Genomic DNA, 24,032 nt, shown 5'->3' with positions numbered 1-24,032 from the left:
AAGATTCTTTTTTTCATCTTTTACTTTGTTCTTGGAGTCGAATCACACATTTACAAATGTAGTAGCAACGAGCATGTTCCCCTCCACTGCTCTCTGGCTCATCTTCCCTCTCTCAACCCTTTCTTCTGCATTGCAATCCTATTGTATTCCTTAATTAGTGTGTTATTTCCAGTTGGGCTGCTTTTTCTATCCCCAACATTTGCACAACAGTTACTGCACTTTAAAAATGTCATATTATGAGTTGTACATATCTTTTTGGACTAACTCTGAGTAACTTTTCAGTTATTTGCAGATGCCATCTATAATACAGGTAACAGATTTGGTGCTAGGGCATTTTTTTTTTCTCCTCAGTTATCTTTCCTCCTTGGCAGGGTCAAGATGCTGCTGTTGTAGCCACTACTCACATAGGATGTTTGTGAAACTGTAATTGCCAACTCTGCTGTGTGTCCTATCAATCCGCAGCTACGCTGGAAGAATAGAAGGTAGTTAACACGACTCCAAGTTTTTAAAGGACTGAAATGGTATCTAGACAGCTGCAGATGTAAGAATCCCATTTAGGTACTTCTAGAAATTATAAGAAAGAATGAAATTAATAGACATTTGAGAAAATTCAATGTGGCTTTTGTAGAGCCTCAAAAATCAACTAGTTCCTTGAAGGAGTCAGCAAGCGCATGGATATAAGATGGCGCACATTTGATTTTCAGCAGGATCTGTTCAAAAGCTCTTAAGGAAAGTAAGTTGTCCAGCTGTGAGAAAAAAAAAATGTTCTCCTGAAAGATAGAATTGGTTAAAGCGGTAGGCATTAATTATCTGGTAGTCTCCCCTTACTTTAAACAAGCAGTGAAGTCCTGCAGAGGCTGCTCAAGTCTGGGATAAATTTTCTCTTAAAAAGATGACAATGGGGTTAGAGTGCTCACTGCCAATTTGAAATCACCAGGAAGCAGCAAGAACAACACTGAAGTGTTGTAGTGCTTGTAACAAAGAAAGCAATGTATTAAAATTCAGCTTATGTGTAGTTCAGGAGGTCTGTCCTCAGCACTCAGGACTACAGTCCGCTCATCTGCTAGGTCCTGTTTTGTGTCCAAGTCATTAGGACAGTGCACAGATTGTCAGATAGGTGAGTGGTTTTTTTTTCTGCATAGAGAAGCAGTCTCCTACAGATCGCCTTAGTCACTGGACAGCAGCATTTCTACGGCAAAGAAGTTTTTATTGGAAGATAGGTCAAGCTATGGCTCAATTTTTCTAGGTAGCAGAAAATGATGACATAGGATGGAAAGGCTAAATCCTGGCTAAATCATAGGAGCAGCTGAAGGGAAGGCATTCACATCCGAGGTGCTGTCCTAGCTGCAGACCAGAGAGCTCATGCAGCTGTAGTCCTGATCTACCTTTAATTGCAGATATGTCAGGAGCATCAGTACGTACCTGCTCTTGCTCTGGTTTATCAGTTCTCTTTCAAGTCCATGTTCAGGGTAGGCAGAAGACGGTGAGGACGACAGTGAAGCCAAACAAAGGCAGTTTTTCTGTAGAAACACTGGGCCTCTTTTGCCAGCTAGATTTACCAGAGGAAGCAAGAAACTGTTGAGATGGGCTCTGGTTTTCTAGCAGTGAGCAGCAGCTGTTTTGGTAGCAGTAGCAGCAGCTCATATAACAAATGTTTCATGATGAATGCAAACAAAAGCCAGCCCTGAAATTCCAGCTCCACTATATACATATAAAATATAAAACCAGTTCAAAATAACATAAGCACTCAACTTAAGGGATTTTTCCCCCCTCTAAATAAATTCCATATGAGCATTAGTGTTTGGTCTGCTCGGTTCTCCAGGGCTCACCCAGAAAACATTTTTATCATACAAGTTGAGGGCAAAAAGTAAGCATAAAAACAGACCAAGAAGAAAATATTTTTAAAAGAAGTGCACGTGCAAAGAGGTGTGTGGTTTGGGGGAAGGCTTTCAGAATACCAAACATGCTTACCCGAATGAAATTACTGCTGATGTTTGTGAGTTGGCTGAATTCACTTGCCTCCAAAGTAGGTCTCGGAGGAATTCTTTGTGCACCTCCACGCAATTCGGTTTCTGAAGATGACTTGCGGTTTTAAAGGCATCTTCGTGTCAGAAGAGTGTTATGGCCTCTAGCATGAATGTCTTTCCAGACAGCTAGTGGGAGGATTTCTGAGGAATGCAAGTTGCTGATGAGTGCATACTCAGGGGAAATGAGGGTATTGAAGAGAAGGAAAAAAAAAATAATAATTGGAGACTCAGGAGAAATAGAAGAGCTATCCAGGGGGCAGTGCCTTAAATAGGCATCTTCCTGCAGTTGCTCAGTTAAAACAAGTAAATGCAAGCATTTATCCATCCCTCCCTGCTTTGCTGATTGTTGAAAGCCTGCAACAGCATCCGTTGTCTGTGACACAGTGCTCCCACTTTGTTCTCAGGACCTGAAATATTCTCTCTTCTCAATCAATTTACTTTCCCCATGGCTTTCTGTGATTCCTCTGTTCTGGCTTCCCTGTAACTATTGGATTACTCAGCTCTTTGTATCCACCATAAAAAGAAACCTTTATTTCCTGTGCTATGCCAGGTCAATGAAAAAACAATGTATCCCGATCCCACATCTTTTGTGGTATGGGTCCATGCTTTCTGCGTAGTGAAAGTGTTGAATAGGTAATTGCAGTGGTCTGTTCTCTTCCATAGCTTTTCTCCCAGTTGAGTTTCGGAAGGTACGTGAATCTGCTGTGTGATCGTGTGATGTATCGTGCTCTAAGTATATGTGTACCTGTAAATCGTAACACGTATTGCACCGTTGGTGTTACAGAGCATGAAAATGCAGGGCTTAGAGCAAAGTCTGTATGCTTGTCCCAGTCTCTTCTGCTCCTGCTGTTTGACTGTTTTGCTTCACTTACAGTCAGCTACATTATTTGATTTCTTGCTTTTCATGGAAAGGAAGGGAGAAGAGGAGAGGGATAACAAGCACCGTTGGACCTAGGAAAAAGGAAGGGAGGGAGGATTTTTCTTTGTTCCTAGCCAGGAAGAAATGATAGGTTATTCGGAACACTAGTGCAACATTAGGAAAATGTCTCTGAAGTGGGATTGATTTAAAAAAAAAAAAAAAGAAAAAGCAGTTCCTTACTAGGATTCTCAGTGGCCTTCTCCCTAGGTGTTAGGAGCTAGAGTTCAATTTTTCACAAGAGCAATGGTAAAACTTCTTTTCAATCGCTTACTTAACTATTTGTCTTCTACTTTCTGTTTATTTCTTTCTCTTTTATTGCACCCTTTAATTTTGCATCCTGCTTCTCATTGCTTTTTATTTCTGATCTTTTTTTTCCTCCCTCTCTCCCTCTCCTCACAACTTCTTTATCCTCCTCGCAGTCATACATCAGAGAGTTTTTCAATACGTAACAGGTAGTTTCAGCTGATGTCAGAAACTCTTGAGGTATATTGGAAATAAGGTTACTGCTGTCACTCGAATAAAGGGCATGACCCCTTACTAAATTGGTAGCTGTTGTAGGATTCGCGTGGTCACACACAGGCCCTCGTGCTTTGCAGGACTGTGCTCCCATTGCTTTCAGGGCATTGGGGAGTTTCAAGGTTTACTGCTTGGGCAGGAGCATGCACTTTTTCTGCCATGTGGAATGAGAGTGGAGGATTAATGAATGGCTGCTATATAGTATAAATCTCCTAAAAGCTAGTGGAAATTGGACATGACAATAGTGAGAACATAGCCAAAGCAAATTAATGTAATATGTTGAATGAAAATGTTCACCGAAAACTGTTTTAACCTTAATACTACTAAATATTATTTCAATGAAAATATTTTGAGGGGCTTTGTTTTCTTATTTGTATTTTTCAAGTTCTCTTCCACTCTCCACTGTCACTGTACATGCTGCGCCACTTTCACAGTAGCCATGACTGATCTTCGGAGGGTCTTCAGACCCTTACCAAACCTGGTTCACTTCACTGGGTATTGACTTTATGTAATGTCAGGTACTTTATGACGAGAAACTGAACTCTGCGTGGTCAGTGAACAGAAATGAACAGCTACTTTTCTCTTCAGGAGGTTGTTTGATGCCTTGAGTTTCTGACTGGAGTCCAGAAGTAGGAATATTTCTCTCTTGTGCTGTACACTTGTATAAAGTTGGGTGCAGATGGATGCTGTGAAGGAGCTTGCATTTGGTATTGTTTGTAGGAGCAAAGAAGAGGTATGCTTATAAAAACAGAGGTTATGCCATGCCTTACTAGTATTCTCCTTGCCTATCTAATAGACAAATATGTGTATGTGACCGCTATTTGAGCTGCTCTGGGGAGGCGGGGGGAAATGTCTGGGTGTTTGGTTTTTGTTGGTTGGTTGGTTGGTTTGGTTTGGTTTTCATAGCATCTTTTGTAATATTTTTTGCCGTGGTGTTTTCAGGAGCAAAGTATATGGCCTGGTTCCCTGTACAGCAAAGAAATGCAGTAGAAGCTCAGGACTTCTTTGCCAAGAGCAAAGGAGATAGATGAAAAGAAAGATCTACTGCAGTAAAATCTTGGGAACCCCCTGTGTGGAGACAAAAGCAGCTGCTAGAAGAATGCTTAGAGAGAATGAACTGCAGAAGGCAGGAAATCTGAGGAAGGAGTTTGTATAGTAAAACTGAAGAGATCTTGAAGAGGGTGAAGTGTGGCAGGACCAACTGGGGCATGATTAAATAAACTTGCTCGGATGTTTGACACTGGGGTAATTTTGCCAGCTGCCTGCTCCATGTTCTCTCCATGTGTGGTTTTTTTTGTATGCAACCACGTGTGAGGCGTCTCTGGTCTTGCCCTGTCCATAGCTCATGTTTCACTGCTTGAAAAGACCTCGATCATTTTTTCTGCACTGAATCCTAGTTCATAGTGACTATTGTTTGTCCAGTTTCACCATAAAGGCATCAGGTAATAGTGATTTACATGTCTTCGTTAGGGTTATTGTTTCAAGATTTGTGGATCTTTCAGGTGTTTTTTGTTTGTTTGTTTGTTTGTTTTTCTCTCCAAATTCTTAGCTTAAGCATTCCCATTCTGATTTTAGCCCAGTCAGATGTAGTGGTAAGTTCTGAGTGCCTGTGGTGCCAGTTAAATACCAGTAGAGATAGGGTATAAACTGGGAATCCTGAATGCCAAAGAGCGCTTTGAAGAGGTCGTGGGCTTTCCTATTTTGGGGTACTCAGTTTAGTCCATGATTCTCTATGCTAAACCAGCTGCTTTTCTTTACTGACAGATTTCTCTTGTTCAGATTATTTTGTTCTATTTGCCAATGGCAAATGATTCTTTTCAGTCTGCATGGTGAAAAAGGGTGAAATGAGTGCTGTTGGTGTCCAAGAGCTTGACAGAAAGACGTTATCCTGAATACCATCCAGATATACAAGTATACTCATCCTGATATACCAAGAAAAGCTCCTATGGAACTGCAAACCCTTTTCATAGTCAATCTCTTATTAGCTGAAAATAACAGGTACAAATTGCAGCTTGTACAGCTTTGCCTGTTTGGTGCAGCTATTCCAGTGCTGGTGGCTGATAGCAGAAAACCTGCCAAACTTTTGCAAACAGCTTACCAAAATGTCAGCCCAGTTCATCTAGAACTTCTAACAACAGAACAGCAGTGAAGTTGCAAAGTATATTTTTTGTGTATTGAATTTCGGTATTTATTTGGCACTGCCTTCTGCTGCTGTTGGAATATAGCATGTGGTCCCCTGCTAGCTCCAGTACTTTCTGCAGTTGCAGAATACGTTATTTAGCCTATTTTAAGGGCAGACTCGCTACTTAGCCAAAGGTTCTGCTTTGAATCGCTGAAAATTATTTTCCTTGGTGCATGTTTTTGCAAGCTGCCTGTAGAAATCAATGGTTTGAATTCTTGTTTAATTCAGCTATTTAATTTACAGTCTGTTTCTGTTATCCTTGCAGACCACATCTTGGTGCACATCCCACTTGTTCAACAGGTTTTATTTTAACATAAATAAGAATGTAGAGCCTAGACACTTCGGATCTCATGCACAGAAAAGGAAAAACTCCGAGCCCCGTGCATCTTTTTATACTGTATACGTGTGAGCAATCTTGTGAAGAAATGGCACGTGATACATTGGTATATTTTACTGGCAATTGGCAATGCCAGCCCAACATTTTGATTTCAAAGTAGAGGCAGAACTTACACAGCTTGCCATTAAAATCAAAGGAAGAATCTAGTACAGTGTCCATAAATCAGAGCAGACAGACTGGATAATTGAAGACAAAAGAAGCACAACAAACATATTTTGATAAACAGATGGTGGACACTTTAAAGCATTGAAACTCAGTTTAATTTTTCCCATGCTACATAAATAGTCCTTTCACTTCCTTCAACCTCGTGGTTTTTCGTTTCCCACTGTTACTCAGAGCAAATGAAAAAAAATTGTAGTTATGTTTATGAGGACTCTCTATTTGCTCAGTTTAGGGATTTTCGTTTCTGCAATAAATGTACTTAACAAAATTAAATGCTCTAGGCATATGCCAGAAATACTTTCAACCACTGTGGCAAGCAGATAGATGAAATGTCAGCTGAATATGATGTGCCTGGGTACCGTGTTTGTTCAGAAACTGATGACCATAGTCACTGGCCACACCAGTGAGGAATATATTTTTAAAAGACCTCAGAAGCACAATTTCATAACCCCAATACTTATAGGAGAACTTGGCCTTCATTTAAACACTAAACTAGAGAGTTTTAAGGAGTTCTGGGACCTATATACTCAACATTAAGAAAAAGTCTGATTATAACCTGATTATAACCTGATTATACATGCATTAGTGTCCAAAGGAGAGCAGAGCCTGTGTCAAAGTGTGGGCCTTATGGTCCTCCTGGCATGTATAAGGGCACGTGCACATCCAACACGGTAGGTGTCCCTTCCACGTAAACTCACTCCAAGTCTCCCAGAGACAATCTCTTTGGTTTTGGACGGGCCACGACAAGGCTCCCTTGATTTTATTTTTTTATTGTTTCTGTTACTATGGAAACCCTGAATTTACCATTCTCTCAGATATGTTTTCCACAGAACTTCATTAAAATCTCAGCGTTTATTCTTCTGATAACCTTACAAATAGGATTTGGATTTCATATATTTAGAATCCATTAGAGATGGGAATTTTTATTAGTTTTTAAGAAGAAAAAAAATGAAAGATTAATGTTTTTGAGGATTATCTGTTGAAAATGGCACTGAAATGTTAACTCCCATTTTTAATAACATTTTCTATGTTACTTTACCAGATAAATTAAATTTACTTGTAGGTGCCACTCTTGCTTTTAGAATTAGCCAATGAAGTTGAACATATCTCTTGCACTGAATTGCCTTTGTTCTTAAAGTAAAAGAAGTATTCTCAGTCTGTGCTTTGGGACAAGCAGTATTTCAAATCTATGTTAAATCTATGTATTTACTTCTGACTCTTACATATGAAAAAAGTTGAAATTAGTTATGTTGTACGTGCTTTTAACCACAAACTGCAGCATTTTCCCTGAGACTTCATTAATTATTTGTAGCTTTAATCACACTCTCTCAAAAAGTGTCTAGCAAAATTAGAGAAAGTACACAGCAGGAGCAATAGAGGTGGTCAGAGATAAGGAATGGCTCTGGTAGGAAGAGAAATTTAGTAAAGTAGGACCTTTGAGTTTGGAAAGAGACAGTTGAAGGGGGGATATGCTACAAATAAAAAATGAACTATGTAGAGAGATTGAATGCAGAATAATTAGTCATCATTTCTCAGGGAGACTCAGTTTTAAAAGGTTTAAAATAGAGGTAAAGTGTTGAGTGGTTTTGTGGATTTTTTTTTTCTTTTTAATCAACAAATCACTGTATTGTGGAATTACCTGGAATGCACCATGCTGATGACCAAAACCTTAATAGGACTGCAAAAGCACCGCATTCATGGAGAAGTTCATTGTGTCGTTTACATTTAGTAGCCATTCATGCAGCTTCTGGCCCGAGGAGTGCATAACCACCAAGCACCAGAAGCTGCAAGACGACACTGAGGGAGAAACACTCCGTGCATCCTTTTTTTTTTTGCACCTCCTTCTCCAAGCATCGACGGCAGGCCACCATTCCAATACTCAGCAGAGTGACTGAGTGGATACTTCATCTTAGCCACTGTGCCTGTTACATGCATCGTGTGTGAGTTATATGTGTATTTTAAGCTTCCTAGAGAAAGGTGTGGCAGGTTTGCCCACACCTGACAGCAGCCGTTTTTACTCTGGAAATGTAAATATGAGGTAAACGATAACGGCAGATGCACGTTGGCAGCTAAGCATAAAGGTATAAGCATTCACGTGGACATCTTTATCAAACGAACTCATGTTTCTGTCTTCTCTTGTTTCTTCTAACATCTTGGCATACAACCTACGCTCACTTTTCATTTATCTACATATATACACATTCTCTCTTCTTATCTGTGTCTTGCCTAAAACATTTTAATTTGTACTTTCTGTTGTTTGGCATAGAGGAATTTGTCAAAACTACCTCATCAGTGTGGTAACCGGGAGTAAAATCTTTTCTCCTGGCAGTTTCATCCTAGAGTCTGTAGGAGCTGAGCTCTTCTCTTCTGGCTTTGCTCTCAAAGTAAAATTTGTGATGTCTTTGTTTTAAAACATTAAAGATGACAGGGCTACAAGTACTCAGGTGGCCCCAAGTTGCTGAAAAATCAAAAACTTGACCCCCAAGGAAAGTACAAAATAGTGGCTCTATCTACACTGCCAAACGTGAAGGGTGAAGTGAACCTTTTAACTTGTGTCAGAGTGACCAGCCAAACACAAACCCAAGTGGTGACATGAGTGCCGAAGTGCTAATATGAAGTCAGAGATAACCTCAGCTGAAGTTATTGCCTTGGAGCCACGCAGAAGAATGACTGGAATTGAGGGACTGGGAAAAAGATTTATGTTCTCAAAAAGGCTTTACACAGCCATGCAAGACGGCCATGTACGAGTACAGCATGAAGGGTCCTCATCACAGACAGAAGTGATGGACAGCGATGCACAGCTGTGCTGGGGAGAGACATGGGGCAAATGACGAGGGGTTTTTTAGGTTAATAGTAATGTGGGAAAGGACACCGATGTCTCCGGTCCTGCTGTGTGTGTGCTGGCTCATGCAGGACCCTGCCTGCGTGTGGCAGCGCTGCCTCCCAGCCTATAGACTTCTCCTGGCTCTGCCTACCAAGCCTTGCAAAGCTGTTAGAGAGCTGCTGTCACTTGGAACAGCTCCCACATACCCTATGCCATCCTGCTTTCTCAAGCCCAGTGCTAGCATTATATCTTTTTTCTTTAAGTTTCTGCAGGAAGATGATAATGCTATTTTCCTGCCTTCTCATGCATGCTGTATCTGACATTTTTTTATGCATGTTTGAGTCCATGGCAGGACATGGCCGATGATGCTGACTCCCTGAGGAGTGCTGATGTCCCTGTGTCAGTGGGTGTTCTGGGGCTGGCTGGGTTGAAGTTAACTTTCTTCATAACAGCCTGTGTGGTGCTGGGTTTTGAATTAGTGGGTAAATGCACTGATAACACACCAACGTTGCGTTGTGGTTGTGGAACAGTGCTCACACAGGGTCAAGACCTCCTCTTTTCCTGACTCTTCCCTCTCAGCCAGTAGGCTGGGGATGAGCAAGAGCTTGGGAGGGGACACAGACAGGACAGCTGACCCAAACTGGTCAAAGGGATTGTCCGTAGCATGCAATTTCATACTCAGCAACAACAACAGGAGTAGAGGAGGAAGAAGAGGGGTTTGGGCTATTGCTCCGAGACTAGCTGAACTACTAGTCTAGCCGTGGGAGGTGCTGAGGGATTTCCTTTGCATCACTTTTTTATTTTTACTTTTTAATCCGTCCAGTAAACTGTTTTTATCTCCACCCAGGAGTTTTCTTCATTTTTTTCTTCCTGGTCTCTCTCTCATCCCACGGTGGGGGCCATGGTGGGAGGAGATAGCAAGTGGCTGTTGGTGCTTAGCTGCTGGCTGGGGTCGACCCACCACAAGAGGTTTTCTCTTTATCTTGATGCAACTCTTAACATTGCATGCCTCACGAGCAATGCTGGGGACCTCTGTTTCACTGGTCTTGAAAATTGCAATGTAGAAAATGGCAATCTTCTTCAACAAAAGCCTGGTTTGCTGCAGCTCTAGGGTTCTTTTTAGCAACCTGTCTCTTCAAAACTGATTTTTCTTGAAGCGTTCTCCTTAATTTCTGTCACATCCTTCCTGTTTTCTGTCCCATTTTGTACTCATTTGGAGGTGTTAATGTTTACATGCACATACAGAATATAGAAATAGAAAAATATAGAAATACAGAAATAAAAGAAGACAGCAGGTCATTTTTTCTCCTGTTTTCCTAGGCACAAAGGAAAGTTTTGTACAGTATAACCTTAAAGCACGGTAGTCATTATGTCATGGCTAGTATTGTCATTAAATCAAAAAAGTGCTGTCATCCTGGAAACTTTGATACTAGCCAGTCTCTCTTATGCTGGAATGAAACTACTGATTGAAATACTACAGACTCAAGGCAATTTGCAGGATCAAGTGCAGAAGTAGTGGCTTTTCATACCATCTAAATCTCCCATTCTGATTCATGTTTTCATAATACTCAGCTAATTCCTTTATCCTGCAATCGAGTTAAGGCTACTGAGAATATACTTCCTGTAAACAAGGTGATGGATGGCAGAACGATGTGCCCATGTATCTCTTCCCCTGTCAGCACAGTAATGCTAAATGCGACTTGAATTAAAAGGGATCACTGAGCAAACCCTGTTTCCTCAATGGGTTGCTCTCATGCTGACGCACAAGAACAGTCAAGGTGTGCTGGAACAGATCACACAAGCCTGAAGATAGATGAGAAGTGCTGCAGGGGAGCCTGTCTCTGCTACTGGCTGGTGCAGATGAACGGCATGTACACGGAGGCCTTCTCCTGCAAAGACCTCGGTCTTGTAAGTATGTGTCAGAAATGCCATTTCTCCACTTCAGGAGGAAAATCTATAGAGATTAGTAATACAGAGCAAGTACATTCATGTGTAAATCCTGATGGTCTTTGAACAGCATCTAAGCACTGAAAAGTGTCCTGTATTAATTTATTTTAACCCAAGCAGATGAAAATCACACTTCTTCTTGAGCTGGGGCCTGCTTCCGAAAACTTTCAGACACATGAATAATTGCTAGGGGAAGACTCCTGCAAGAGCTCACTGAGACACTACATCCTGTAATACAACCTCTGGAGTAGCTCACATCACTCAAGCACTTCAGTGCTCAGAGTCAAGTGGGTTGTCTCAGACCTAGAGCTTTTTCTGCCCTTTTCAAGTCCTCTGCCCTTGGCTGTGACTGAGCTCCAGAAGAGGAGGTGCAAGGGTGGCATGGATAACCACCATGTCTCTGTGTAACTTCTGCAACAGCATCTCCCTCACAGGTTTTGGGGAGGAGGGAGACCTCTCAGCCTGTGGGGAACCCTGAGTGTCCCATGTTCCCTATCACAGACCATGGATGCAGGCTCTGTTACAGAGTTGGCAACAAGCCCAGGTGTGAATCCACCTTCACTATGTTTTAACAACTTCGTGAAATCCAGTAGGAGCTTTGGTCATTGTGAATTCTCTAGATAGCTAAATACTTGCCTTCCTTATCTGGGAGAATCTTTAGGGTCTGTTGGAGCATGGAAATTTCTGCTATCTTTTTATGAATGAGGACACTTGCTCTTCATGTAAGCATACTAGGGCAGGCGTAGAGGGCAGTAGTGGGACACCTGGGGCTTCCTGAAAAGAAGAAAGATGCATTCTTGTTGCAGCAGCCTTATGGCTTTAACCCTGTTGAGACATTTCACTTTCCCTTCTAGCCAGAGAGGTAGACAGTCAAGACGTTCCCTCTTTGGGAAAGGCATGGAGCGAGAATTGCATTAGCCACACTAGGAGATTTCTCTTCTCTCTCAGGACTTTCAGTTAATATAATTCCCCTTATTTTTAGGTTTTGCTCTTGCTGAAGCAAGTCTGCCTGTGTTAAACAACGGGCCCTTTTCCTCGGTTTTGGCCAGAGGAGGAAGCCTTTGTCCCGATACCCTGGCGGCTGGCCAAGGCAGTCGGGCTGTGGGCCAGGAGGGGGTGAACTTGAAAGGAACAGTGTGTTGTTTCTGCTCTTGTAGCATTCTTCCTTCTTCACTAGTGCCTCAGCCCCTGGCCGCCTTCAGTTGCTCATTATACACAAAAGAACCTAAGGGGAAAAGAGAGAATTTTCTCTTGACCTTCTTTAACTTTTAATAAGAAATAAAGCAATTTCAGGACTTTGAGTTGTCTGTGTGCAGACACAGGAGAAAATCTTCTTAGAACCAGCAGCTTTCTCACAAGGGAGAAGAGAACTGGCACCTTCTTTTTTTTCTCCATTTTAATAGCTACTTGCATACAGTATTGTGTATCTTCCAGGCCCATTATACCATGTCAGTCGTGGTTTTACCTTGGCAATGCATTTTATTATTGGCCATTACTTTAGCTCTAGTTAGCATTTTTGCTCTAGTTTCTCATTTCAGTAGCTATTCTCATATAAAGCAATAAGCAGTCATACGTATGCACAAGGAAGGTGCAACACTTAGAATTAATAATTTTTAAGACCATGTACTCAAACTTTTATTTTAACCTAGTGTTTGTTATTTCACAGTCGCTCAGGGCCTGATATTGCAGGGCGGAGACCCCTGGGCTTCGAGCAGCCAAGGACTGAAAATGGTAGCAAATCAGGTGTTCAAACGTGTTCCTAAAATGACATTCACTTAGGTGTCTCAAAAGCACTCAGAAAAGGCTTTCAGAAGTGGTGCTACAGGCTTGGAAGCTGGGACGTGCAAGACTTTTGTAATCTGCAGCTATGAAAGTCCTACACGGACCACTGGATCATTTAGCTTGACTTTTTCTGTGCTACCAGCCACACAATTTCTCCTACTTCTGCACAGAGATCAGTAACTGGAATTGGTTAAGTTATCCAGTTCTGATGTAAAAACACCAAAATACTAAGTGAGGGCTAATCAACTGATTCTTTTTTTTTTCCTAGTGATTAATCACCTTCACCACTTGAAAAACTGTGCTTTATTTCCAGTTCATATTTCTTGGCTTCAACTTCCAACCCTGTTGAAGTATCTGTAGTTTTCTTACCATGAAAGTATGTGGATGCTGTAAACAAGTCACCTCTCAATCTTTTTTTGGTCAGCTGAACAGAGCAAATGTATCTTCTTTCTCTAAAGTCCTCCTTCCAACCCTGGTATTCATTCCGAGGCTCTTTTCGTATCCTGTCTGATTTAGGATGTGGTTACAAAGCTGAATGCTATATGCCAGTTGCACTCATCAATACTATATATGGAAATAAAGACACCTCCACCTCACTCCATCCCACTTAGACATTGTAAGCTTGCACTGCATGCCTCTTCCAAGGCTTCCTTTTTGTGGACACAAATCACAGATACCAGTCTACTGTGACTTGAAGCACGAAGACGAGATGCCCGCTCGAGTTGCTCGAGTCTCAGGCTGTACTTCTGTTTGCAGATTTTCTGTGTTACATATCTGTGGTGTAGCTTTTCCTGCTCATGAGCACAGCTGAAATTTGTCTCGATCACTCCAACTTTCTCTTCTCTCTGAAAAAAAAAAAAAAGTAATAATGGCAGTATCTGCCTAAACTACTATGTAGCACTGTTCACAAGTGATCATCTGTAAGAACCTATTTTTAAATTGTGGTTTTGTCAGATTGTCAGGTTGACTGGATTCATTCAGTAATACTTATACAGCTATAAAAGATATATTCAGAATTTCATATGAACTGCAAACCTAGCAATTCTCTCAGCAGCTTGAACTAGAGAATCCTGGCATTTCCTCTGCAGATGACTTTGGTTTTGGCACCTCCAACCCTGTCTAGTTTCAGCTCAGAAGTTGCTAAACAGCAGTAAAAGTACCTGACCACATTCTCATAAGAATTTGCCTCTTTACTCTACCAATGGGGGTTAATTTTCAACTTTTTTTTTTTTTCTGTGTTAGTTTATCTTAACTGGGAATGCAACGCATAAATTGAACCAAAGAAAAGGAGTCTCTCAGAAGATCCTGTTGAGATTTGTTATCTGATTGTGTGTGAGATACAGCACGTTTCCAGGCTTGGGCGGCACCACAGGCAGTATGTGCAGGAGAGTCAGCTGAGGTGTCCATGCAGCTGGAAATCCACATTGTTGTATCCACAGCTTTGAACGGGTAGAGACATCAGCATAATACTGTGAAAAGTTTCCAAGAGGAGAGTTGGAGACTTCATGATAAATACTTCCTAGCTGGAGAAGAGACCTCAGAGAGTGGTAGCTGTTTACAAAGTATAGAGAAAGATATATATTTGTGTTGTTGAATATGCTGTAAGGCAAGTGTTTCATAATAGTGATATGATGCCTTTGATAGCTTAAGCAGTATTGCAGAGCACTGTTGGATACATACCACTGTTACTTTGTCCAGTCCATGGCCAGGCCTGTGCAGTGTTTATCTCTGCGATATATTCCTAATATACGTTACATGCATACAACAGGAAGATGTTTCTTTTGTTATTTTGAGCCTTACTGACCCAAAGTATTACATACATTTATCATTAATATTTGCTTTCTCTTTCCCTTTCCTTTTCCCTTTCCCTTTCCTTTTCCCTTCTCCTTCCCTTTCCCCTTTCCTCCTTGTTCTGTTTTTGTCCCTTGCCTCCTTGGCGTTTATATCCTTCAGCATTAGTAATTGTTTGATTATGTGTCTTTCAGAATGCCTCTGTGAGCTGTTCCTGGCTAATCTCTTTTTTGGCATTCCTCCATTTCTCTCTGCTAGGTTATCATTCTCTGAGCTCCCTGCAGCTTGTCCATGTTACTGTTAATAAAATTATAAAATTATATTAGGTTAACAGCGATATTATTCTTCCCTTAGGTTTCCTTATACATTGTAGTGGTAACAAAGTAGAAACAGAACTGCTGTGATAGTCCCATCTAGTTCAGACGTTGTCATTGACAGCCATTTTGCAGTGTCTGCACTAATTACAATCTAGTGTATTTGCTCCCAAGATCCCTGCTTGATAATAAGGACATCAGATTTGCCTAGGACCAAAGGTCTGTGAAGTTTTGAGTGTTCCCATACCTCCAGATAGCTGTATTTTCAGAGAGATCCCTACCTGACAATTAAGAGATGGGCCATTACTGTGTGCCAGTGTGCTAGAGTTTTCTTTCTAATCCTCTGGAGTTGGGAATTGTCTCGTGCCATGAAGGAAACACAGTAATTAAGATAAAAATACTGAAACAAAGCAAGTATTGCTAGTGAGCTTAGCATAACTGTCCTCGGTATGCACACAAATGTTTAATCTTTATCTAAATGTTGTTAAATGTTACACCTTATTTTGTTAATGAGATTAACTGAGAGGAAGAGAGCTAACTTCTGTTTCTGCTCCCCAATGCATACAAGCAATAAGGAGGTTTATAAGTGGGATTCAGTGTATTTCAGACAGAGCTAGTAGATACTGTGGGACAAATTACTGCCTATTTTTTTCATCAGCTTCTTGTTTTAGTACACGTCACCTCAGCCAGTGACTCGGAGAGGTCTGCACCGCCCCAGCTCGGTGGGGCCGCAGGCCCCTGCCTGCCTCCTCCACCCGGCCCAGGAGCAGGCCCTGCCCGAGGGAAAGGCCAAACACAGCGGCATTTCCTCTGCTTTCCCAAAAACATCATTTCCCTGATGCCCATCAAGAGCCCAGCTAAAAAGTTAAGTCTGAAAAAGCGGTGCCTGAAAATGTTCAGCTGAGCTGCAGTTAAATACTCTGAGGGGAGATCACTCCTCACACAGCCACCAGAGTCCTCTTCTAGCACCGCACCGATTGTTTGAGTGGCACATCAAGCAGAGGCCCTCGGTGGTTCGTACGTCACGTCCAACCACAGCGACACTCATTTCTTTCCATTTAAAACCGTGGAGAAGTAGGTATGTGCTGCAGCTCAGCTGCGTGCGGCTGAGATGGGGGGCCTCCCTGCGTAGCTGCAGGAAATGAGTTTGCTCTATCTTTGACAACCATCGTGTTCGCTCAGTCCTAGAGCAGCAGAGCTCAGGGCAGAGTTTTTCCACCTTCTGCTCACCCACAGCTGGCCAGGCCTGGTGTGCATGGCCTGGCCTGGCCCCCGAGGCCGCTCGACTCCCCGCAGCTCTGCTTAGCTGGGAGTAAAGCTGGGGAGCGCGCACCTCGCGGGAGAAAGCACAACTCATAAATTCTCTTTGGAGGTAGTCTTTAGGATCGTTTTGTCTAAATATGGCAATCCAAGGTTTTTCAAGCCACAAAATGTAAAAAAAAAAAAAAAAAAAAAAAAAACCTCCTTCCCCTACAGTTTGGATTACTGCAGTGCGTAATGTCAGATTTCTTAATTAAAAAAAGAAGAAAGGAGAAGTGAAAGTGGAGAAAGTAACAGTAAATATTAATCACCTGGTAACCCAGAAGAATTTAATTTTCTTCACCCATATCTGTGTATCAATTTAGTCTTCACCACGTTAATTCAAGGCGTGAGCAGGCAGTACTGGGAGGTTTGGTTGCTGTATAGTACATTCTTTTTAGTAATTTAAAAGAACGCCAAAGCAAACACAGTTTAAAAAAATAACCCTAAAAAGTAAATGGTGTAGTTTGTTGCCCTCCATATGGTTAGCTGTCTCAAAGGTCATAAAATGGGGTCCTTTGGTGGGACAGCTGGGTTTATGTAGCATATGCAGATTGTTATTTTGGCTTTAAGCCAAATCTACATAATTTTTCCATCTTGCTTATACGATGAGGAGAAGTGGTTAAGGTGACTTCAAGGGGCAGTTCTATGATTTTATTCACATTTGTATTAAAGAGCCTTACAAGTGTTATTTAAGATTACAAACCAGTCTAAATAAAATTCAAGTGTAAAAAAAAAAAAAGTAAACTTGTTTTATCAAAATGCTACGCCTGAAGTCCCAACTAGCCCTGTCTGACAAGCAGCATCTCACAGCTAATTATGCACTGCAGTTTCTAATAGTTACACTGAGAGGCAAACTGAAAGGAGACAGAAAATATACATTGCTCCTTTCAGAGCATGTGCATTTCTGTCTGTCTGTGTATATCAATATATGCACATAGGTACGTTCATAGAGCAAAAAATAATTGCATACATCCAGGAATCCTCTATTTCATGCTTACTGCAATTGCAAAGCTCAGGCAAATTCAGCTCGAGTGTATTTAGCTGCTCGCTGGCTCTCCCCCGGCGGTGCCTGCCTGCGAGGGTGGCATGCAGCACCTGGCTCCTTGGCCGAGCTGGTGCTGGCGGGCTGCTCCCGGCCTGGCACAGCACCAGTAAGCCACCCTTTGGCTGGTCCCACCCTGTGCTGGTCACCCCCCAAGAAAACAGCCCAGCTCTTTTCACCTTGTCATCGTTGGCAGCACTCCTGGGCCGAACACAAGTGCCTCTCTCTGCTGGAAGGAGCAGCCACCAAAGGGAGCTGGTGCCTTAAGAAGTGGCTTTTCCCGGTTAGAGTCCTGGAGGGACCGTATAAATAAAGAGCTTTCTCCAGCGATGTAAATGGTGTTTTCTGTAACAGAAATAACCTACGTAAAATAAAAATGCAGTTGGCAAGCAGTACAAAGGCTTGAACTTAATAAATGAAATATTTAGTAGTGTATATTTGCTGCTGAGTTTGTAAAGAAAACCAGACTGCAAAGCTGGTGGAAGCTACCAACTAAGCACCAGAATGAGGAATTTTTTGAAGTGCTAAATCATCATAAGACAGCTCTTGCTTTCTTTCAAGGACAGACTGAGTTCAGTGTCCTCCCTTGAGCGCATTCGTCTAATGCCCATCAATGACAACGTGAACAACTGATTAAGAATTTAAAAACATGAGACCTTTGTTAGTCTATTTCAGTCTATGGATGTAGGCAGTGGAGAAGAGAGTAAGGTCTTGACCCCATTCGTTAGCTTTTTATGCTAATGCCAGTTTTAAATGCAAATATTTCATGAGCCTTCCTTTAAGCTTTTTCTTAGCTAGACAGCATATTAAAGATCACCCCCTTGATTGTTTTTAAAGTCAACTTCTGTGTATTTTAATAGTTTTACTCCTAACTAAAACTATACAAATTGACAAACCGTGAACAGTCAGTAAGTATAGAGCATGTCACCATTACTGTTGTAATTAAAGAACAAAAACTCAGTACAATAAGCTGGTTAATTATTTAGATATATGAGTAAAGATATCTCAGTGTTAAAAACTATGAAGTTTGGTGTAAAAGCTCCATTTAGTTACAGAACAGCATGTTTTAATTGTCAGCAAATAATTAAAACCATTATTCCTTTAGAGGAATTAAAAGTACAGATGCAAAATAAAATCAATGTTTAAATAATTTTTTTTGTGATTTATAACAACGTTAAGTTTGGTAGGCTAGTCAACCTGTTCTCTTTTTGTATCATATCCATTACAAATTACTGTGCTATAACTGGTGATCAAAAATGAGAGGGAAAATACCTCTTTCGGATAAAATTTTTTTCTTCTGCACCAGACGTGTTCACATGATAAAGCCAAAAGAATAGGAGAATTTCCAGCCCAGCAGCACTTGCTGTCTTGTGTCTTGCTGTCTTGCTCTTTGCTTACATGGCAAGTCCCATTCATCTTGCCTTGTCTGGACCAAGGGGTATTCTAAGGCTATTAGGATCATTTCTATGGGTGTCACTTCACGTAAAAGTAACACATGAACTTTGCTGGATTGGAGCACTGAGGTTTCAGAAAACCTGATTAATTACGGAGTCTACTGCTTCATCACTGTAACATTCATCTCCACTTCTCCATAAGACAGTTGTAGTAGGGGGGTCAGTACTCCCAGAGGTTATTGTTCTCTTCTTCGCAGTTGACCTTCAGTTACATTTCTGTATTGGAGAAGAAGAAAATACTTGGGATAGTCCAGCAGCCTGTTGCCATCTGGTAGAAAACAGCGAAATGGATGCTTGAAGTGGTTTACTTTGCACCTTATTCAAATAAATTAATCTCCAATGTTAGACTAATCTATTGATAGAGGAGGCAAAGAGAGAGGCAATACAGTACTTTTGCTAAATCTTTATCAGCAGTAATTGTGTTTTATTTCAGTTAAGCAATGCAAAAGTTATCAGGTGAAGAGAAACATACTGAAATCTTCCAGTCCCAGGACACAACAGGAAGATGGACTAGTGTAATTAATATGTACATCAAGATGACAAAGTCAACAGGCGCATTCAGTCTTGAGGTGTCATCTATTGATGCAACGGTGCTAGCCTGAGATGGATTCAGATTGATACATATCTGCTTAGGTTTGAACAGTAATAAAGCACAACTGCAACACTACATACTATGTCACATGGGAAGTAAATGATTAGTTCAGCTCAGCTGTGTGTCGGATATATATTTCACATGCATCAGGAAAAATCTCCAAAGCTAAGCAAGATTAGCACACAATTAGGTACTATGTGTATTTCCCTAAATGTAGTTTTTGCTCATAATTGGTGTGACCCGATTTGTATTTGCAGATAACCATTGCCTGTTAAGGTCCTCAACGACTATCTGCAATGCCAAATACTATGCATGAACTAGCCATATTTAAACATACAAGTCTAACTTCAAATCACTAAGAGTATTTACGTTATTAAGGAGGCAGATTTAGGTCATTTGTGCCAGTAATGCAGTACAGTCAAGTCTTAATGTTAACGAAAAAAAAAAGTTTAGGTGGTCTCATTAATCAGTACCCACCATGTGGCTTATTTTCTTTACAGAACATAGGAAACTTGGCAATCTGACTGTGACAGTGAAAAAGACCGTCCCCTCTCCAGAAGCAATACAGATCCTCTACCAACGCATGAGATATGAATATGAGTTTTATTACTATGTCAAAGAACAGTTCCACCTGCTAAAGCGCAAGTTTGGACTGAAGTCTCATATCAGGAAACCACGTCCCAGACCCGAGTTCTTCATTCCTTCTCCCCTGGAAACAGAAGAACCAATAGACGATGAGGAAGAAGATGATGAAAAGTGGCTAGAGGATATCTATAAAAGGTGATGGATGGAAGAGCTATCCTTTCTCTTCTGGTTACCCCTCCAGCTTTCTTAAGATTTTTTAATTATTATTAAAGTAATTCTTTAAGGAACTGAGTTAATGCGCAGCAGCATTTAAAACAGAACGAAACAGAACGTTCCCACATGTCGGGGCAATCGGGAGGTGCCTGATTTTGTGGGTTTGATGTTACTGTACTGTGCTGGCTCCATAGATTCCTTGCTATAGCATATTTCAAGAGAGAAGTATCTACTGTCTATCACAAAATAACTTTTGGAGTACACAACAGTCCCCTGGGCATCTGCAAAACATAAAAGAGTAGATTAGGCAGTATTTCAAGGTGAATTTTACAGATTCTCATCTCTCTCTTTCTCCAGAAACAAGTCTTCATTGCATAATACTGCGGCATTAACTACGGAAATGAGGAGTCAGTGAGCCATTTGGGAAGAGTGCCTCTCTCTGCCCAGAGAGCACTGGTATTCCAGTGATGCAGTCAGAGCCTTTGCCGTGTGTGCACATCCAAGGATAACAGGCTCAAGAGTGGGTTAGATAATGGCTTCTGAATTGCTCAGTGTGGGAGGAGCAAGTCTACTATTCTGGCAAATTAATGCGGCTGGTCATAAGGCAAGTTACAGGAACTAGATGTTTTTGGTAAGCCCTTCTAGTTCATAGAGCGGAAAAAGTTACCAGGTCAGTGAATTGCAAGAATGAAGAGTCTGTGGGGCAGGGTTATGCAAACTGCAGAGTTTTGCTTCTTGCAGCTGAGTACGTTTCTATTAGACTCTGAAGGAAAGGTGCAGTGTGTTTTTTATGTTCAGGGAGAGTATTTGTAGATTTGTATTTTTATTATGGATCAGAAATCCAAAGAGATACAGAAAAAGTCACTCAATGAAAAAACTTAAATGGTATGGAGCTCCGATTCAACATAAACAATGTTTCTGTGATCACAGAATTTAATTGTTCGTGTCTGAAGCACAGCACAGCTGCCACAACAGTGCAAACAGCAGACATCTGCTATTAGTATGACTAGAAGTAAAATTAACAGTATGGAGACACTCCACTTCTCTAGTTGAAATACTTCAGAATGATAAAACAAAGAAAAGAAAAAGCTATGCTCTGTAAAACCAAAGCCAGTTCAACGACGCATTGTTAAGAGAGGCACTGTGCAAGCCTGCCCTTGCTGATCACTGCAAGTATTAGCAGCAAACACTGTGAAGTGGAGTAGTGTTGGCTGGGAGGAGAAGTAGGAATAGCTCCCATATGCAACACGCTGTTGTCTTTAAGGCAGGTGTCCCTGGGGTTCCCAGTGATGAACTGCCTGGGCTGCAGGTGCAGAACCAACAGACCTGCACACAGCAATGGGCAGAGCCACCCTGCTCCACAGCAGAACAGGGGGACCTAGGGGTTCTCAGTGAGGCCTTGGCCTCTTGTGCACCCTTAGGCCCAGAGGAAACTAAACCAGTAGAGGATAATAGTAATAAATTCCTGTCCCAGAGCACAGCTGAAGAACTGCATCATGAGTAACACTTCTGGAGTAAAGCACCTGTGTCCAGCTCGTGCCCTCTCAAACATCTCCCAGGCACTGTTGGCTTCCTATCCTGCGGCTGTCTCAGCAGCACGCCTGCTGTCTGCAAGGTAATCCTTCAGTTTGAACTAACAGCAAAAGTTATTTTGTGATGGACGAGGCACATGAACTCAGGCTAAGCTCGAATGTGCTTTTCAAGGGCTTCCTCTGCCCTGAGCCTGCTGAGAGCCAATACCCATTATGGCCTGTCTTCATCAGCAGTCAGTCTTTACCGTACCTACATGCAGAGAACAAGAATAAAGAATTGTAATCGTGTTAAAACAAGATGTTTATTTACAGAAAATGCTACGTAGAAGACTGTTCTCATGATTAACATCCCAGGTTGGTGGTAGCAATGCGCTGCCATGAGGGAGCGCATTAAAGAAAGTTGAAAATGGCACAGATAACAACTAACATGTTAGCTAAAATATGAATCTGCTGCATTGTATATTTTAAGTGGTTTCTATGAAATTACATTGAAAGAGTAATGATTAGTTTACACACTGTGGAATTGTTATATTTTGGAAAGAAAATTAATATTCTCACCTTTCAGAAGTTCTGTTTGAATCCTTTTTGCCAACATTGTAACAGAATAATCAGTCACTTAACACATTCACCCTTCCTGCAAGTTCACTGCCGCTTACTGTAAAGTCTATTTTTATCTGTTTATTTAATGGTATCTTCAGCCATCACTACTTGTAACCCAAATACAAAAACTGTTAAACAATTTACTTGCTAGGTTTTAACGTTGTTGTATTTTTCTTAACAATCAACCTGGCCTCTCCTCCTCAAATGGTACTTCATAAATTTATCTGGCACATAGCATCTAAGATTCCTGGTCCTACAGCTTATTTGTCTGTCATTAAATATATTTTACGTAATTGTTAAAAGGTACGTTTTAAGCTGGTTAATCTTTGACTTATTTATTGAAACTTTTCAGCACATTCCAAATTCTAAGTTTCTCAGGAAGAAGTTGATTTAAATGATTATATTTTGGTCTGATGAATTTTTCTTATTCAAGAAAAGAAAAAAAAAAACATTGTTTTTAAGCCTTTAGCCCACGACAGCTTTGGAGGAAGTGCCATGCATGTACTTGTAAATCTTTGTGGGGGAAAAAGGTGGATGCTTGACATTTCTGAAAATAAGAAAACTTATGTGTACATTAGCTTAGCTATCAATGAAAGCAGCGTATGTTTTGGGATGAAATATTCTTTAACTTATTCACTACCATCTCCTGAAAGATAAATAAGCCATACGAATATTTTTCAGCCCAGCCATGTTTAAAAATAAAACTTGTACATTTCTTCATAGCACTATAATCTAATTGCTTACACTAGTTTTCTTGCCTGGGTGTACTGGCTATGGGGACATGTCGGAATGGCACCAGGCGGAACAGGATTTTATACGGCACAGTTTATTATCTAAAGGTCAAACTTCAGCAGAGAGGTTGGGGCAGGTTGTTCCTGGGTTATTTTCTGTGTCCAGAACCGCCTGGAGGTGTGAGATTGAAAGCAGAATTATTTTGCTCACCTGAGATACATGCAGTAAGTTCCCCGAAATACCTTGTGTCATCTGCCTTATGGCTGCTTAATTAGAAAGAAGTTTTATGTAGAAGGGAAACAGCTTGGTTCCCATACACAGCATTTTACTAGACGTGGTATTTGATGGCCAGGCTGAAAAGCTCCAGAAGTCCAAATCAATGTTATAATGTAAGCAAAACATCAGTGCTTTCACACTAAAGAATCAACCATTGTTAAAATGCAGCATTCTGGAAAAAAAAAATAAATCTTAGTTTTAAGTTTCAATGACGGTGACAAATGGTGCATTTCTTTGTTCCTGTTTAATTCACCTCTCTTCCACATAAATTGTTCTGATGGTGTATGGCTAAATCAGAGTATCTAAAGTGTTCTCTACTTACCCAGAGAAGTAGCTCAGCAGAACTCAAGGTACGTAAAGTCAGTGGTATATTTGAGGTATTTCAATTTGTAAATGATTCTTTACCACCGGTACATAGTGTCATAAAGACACAAAACAAAATTACAAATTTAAAACACTGGAGAACACATCTGTGGATGTCAGCCATTGAACTCGTCCTCCTTTCAATATTTGATGTAATAAAGACAAATATTCAATATAAAGGTACATTTTTTGCCTAACAAAGGAAACCACACTGCATGCCAACATAGACCCTCTTTATCAAATGAAAATGCATGGTCTGCCAGAGAACAGAACTCCCCATCTTATTAAAAAATAAAGCTCTGTAATTCCAAGTTAAGGGTGATGGTGCTCTGAACTTTTCCTCCATTTTAAGAAAGGGAACATCTGTGACAGTAGACCATAGCCTAAAACGACAGCAGCAGCATTTTTGAGAGCAACGAGACTGTAATACAATACTGCACCATTCTTTGTTTTATTTTTAAGGTTTCAGCCTTTATTGCA

At 41.0% G+C, this 24,032-nt stretch overlaps 1 protein-coding gene across 2 annotated transcripts in view; it reads left to right on the top strand.

The window, feature by feature from the left end:
• UST (uronyl 2-sulfotransferase) overlaps nucleotides 1-24,032 on the top strand; it is a gene marked incomplete at its 3' end in the record, with an annotated part of 164,963 nt that overhangs the window by 139,007 nt on the left and 1,924 nt on the right. Inside the window, exon 8 of one of the 2 annotated variants that reach the window (XM_083829999.1) lies at nucleotides 19,752-20,031. In XM_083829999.1, the coding sequence (XP_083686125.1) occupies nucleotides 19,752-20,031 (280 nt within the window). Of the gene's footprint in view, nucleotides 1-19,751; nucleotides 23,399-24,032 lie in introns of those variants that run through there. The other variant, XM_083830000.1, reaches the window with a different exon arrangement.

The sequence above is a fragment of the Anser anser genome, assembly GCF_964211835.1.
Source record: "Anser anser genome assembly, chromosome: 3".
Classification (NCBI taxonomy): domain Eukaryota; kingdom Metazoa; phylum Chordata; class Aves; order Anseriformes; family Anatidae; genus Anser; species Anser anser.
Note: the sequence above shows the minus strand (reverse complement) of the source record. Positions and strands in the feature narration are given on the sequence as shown.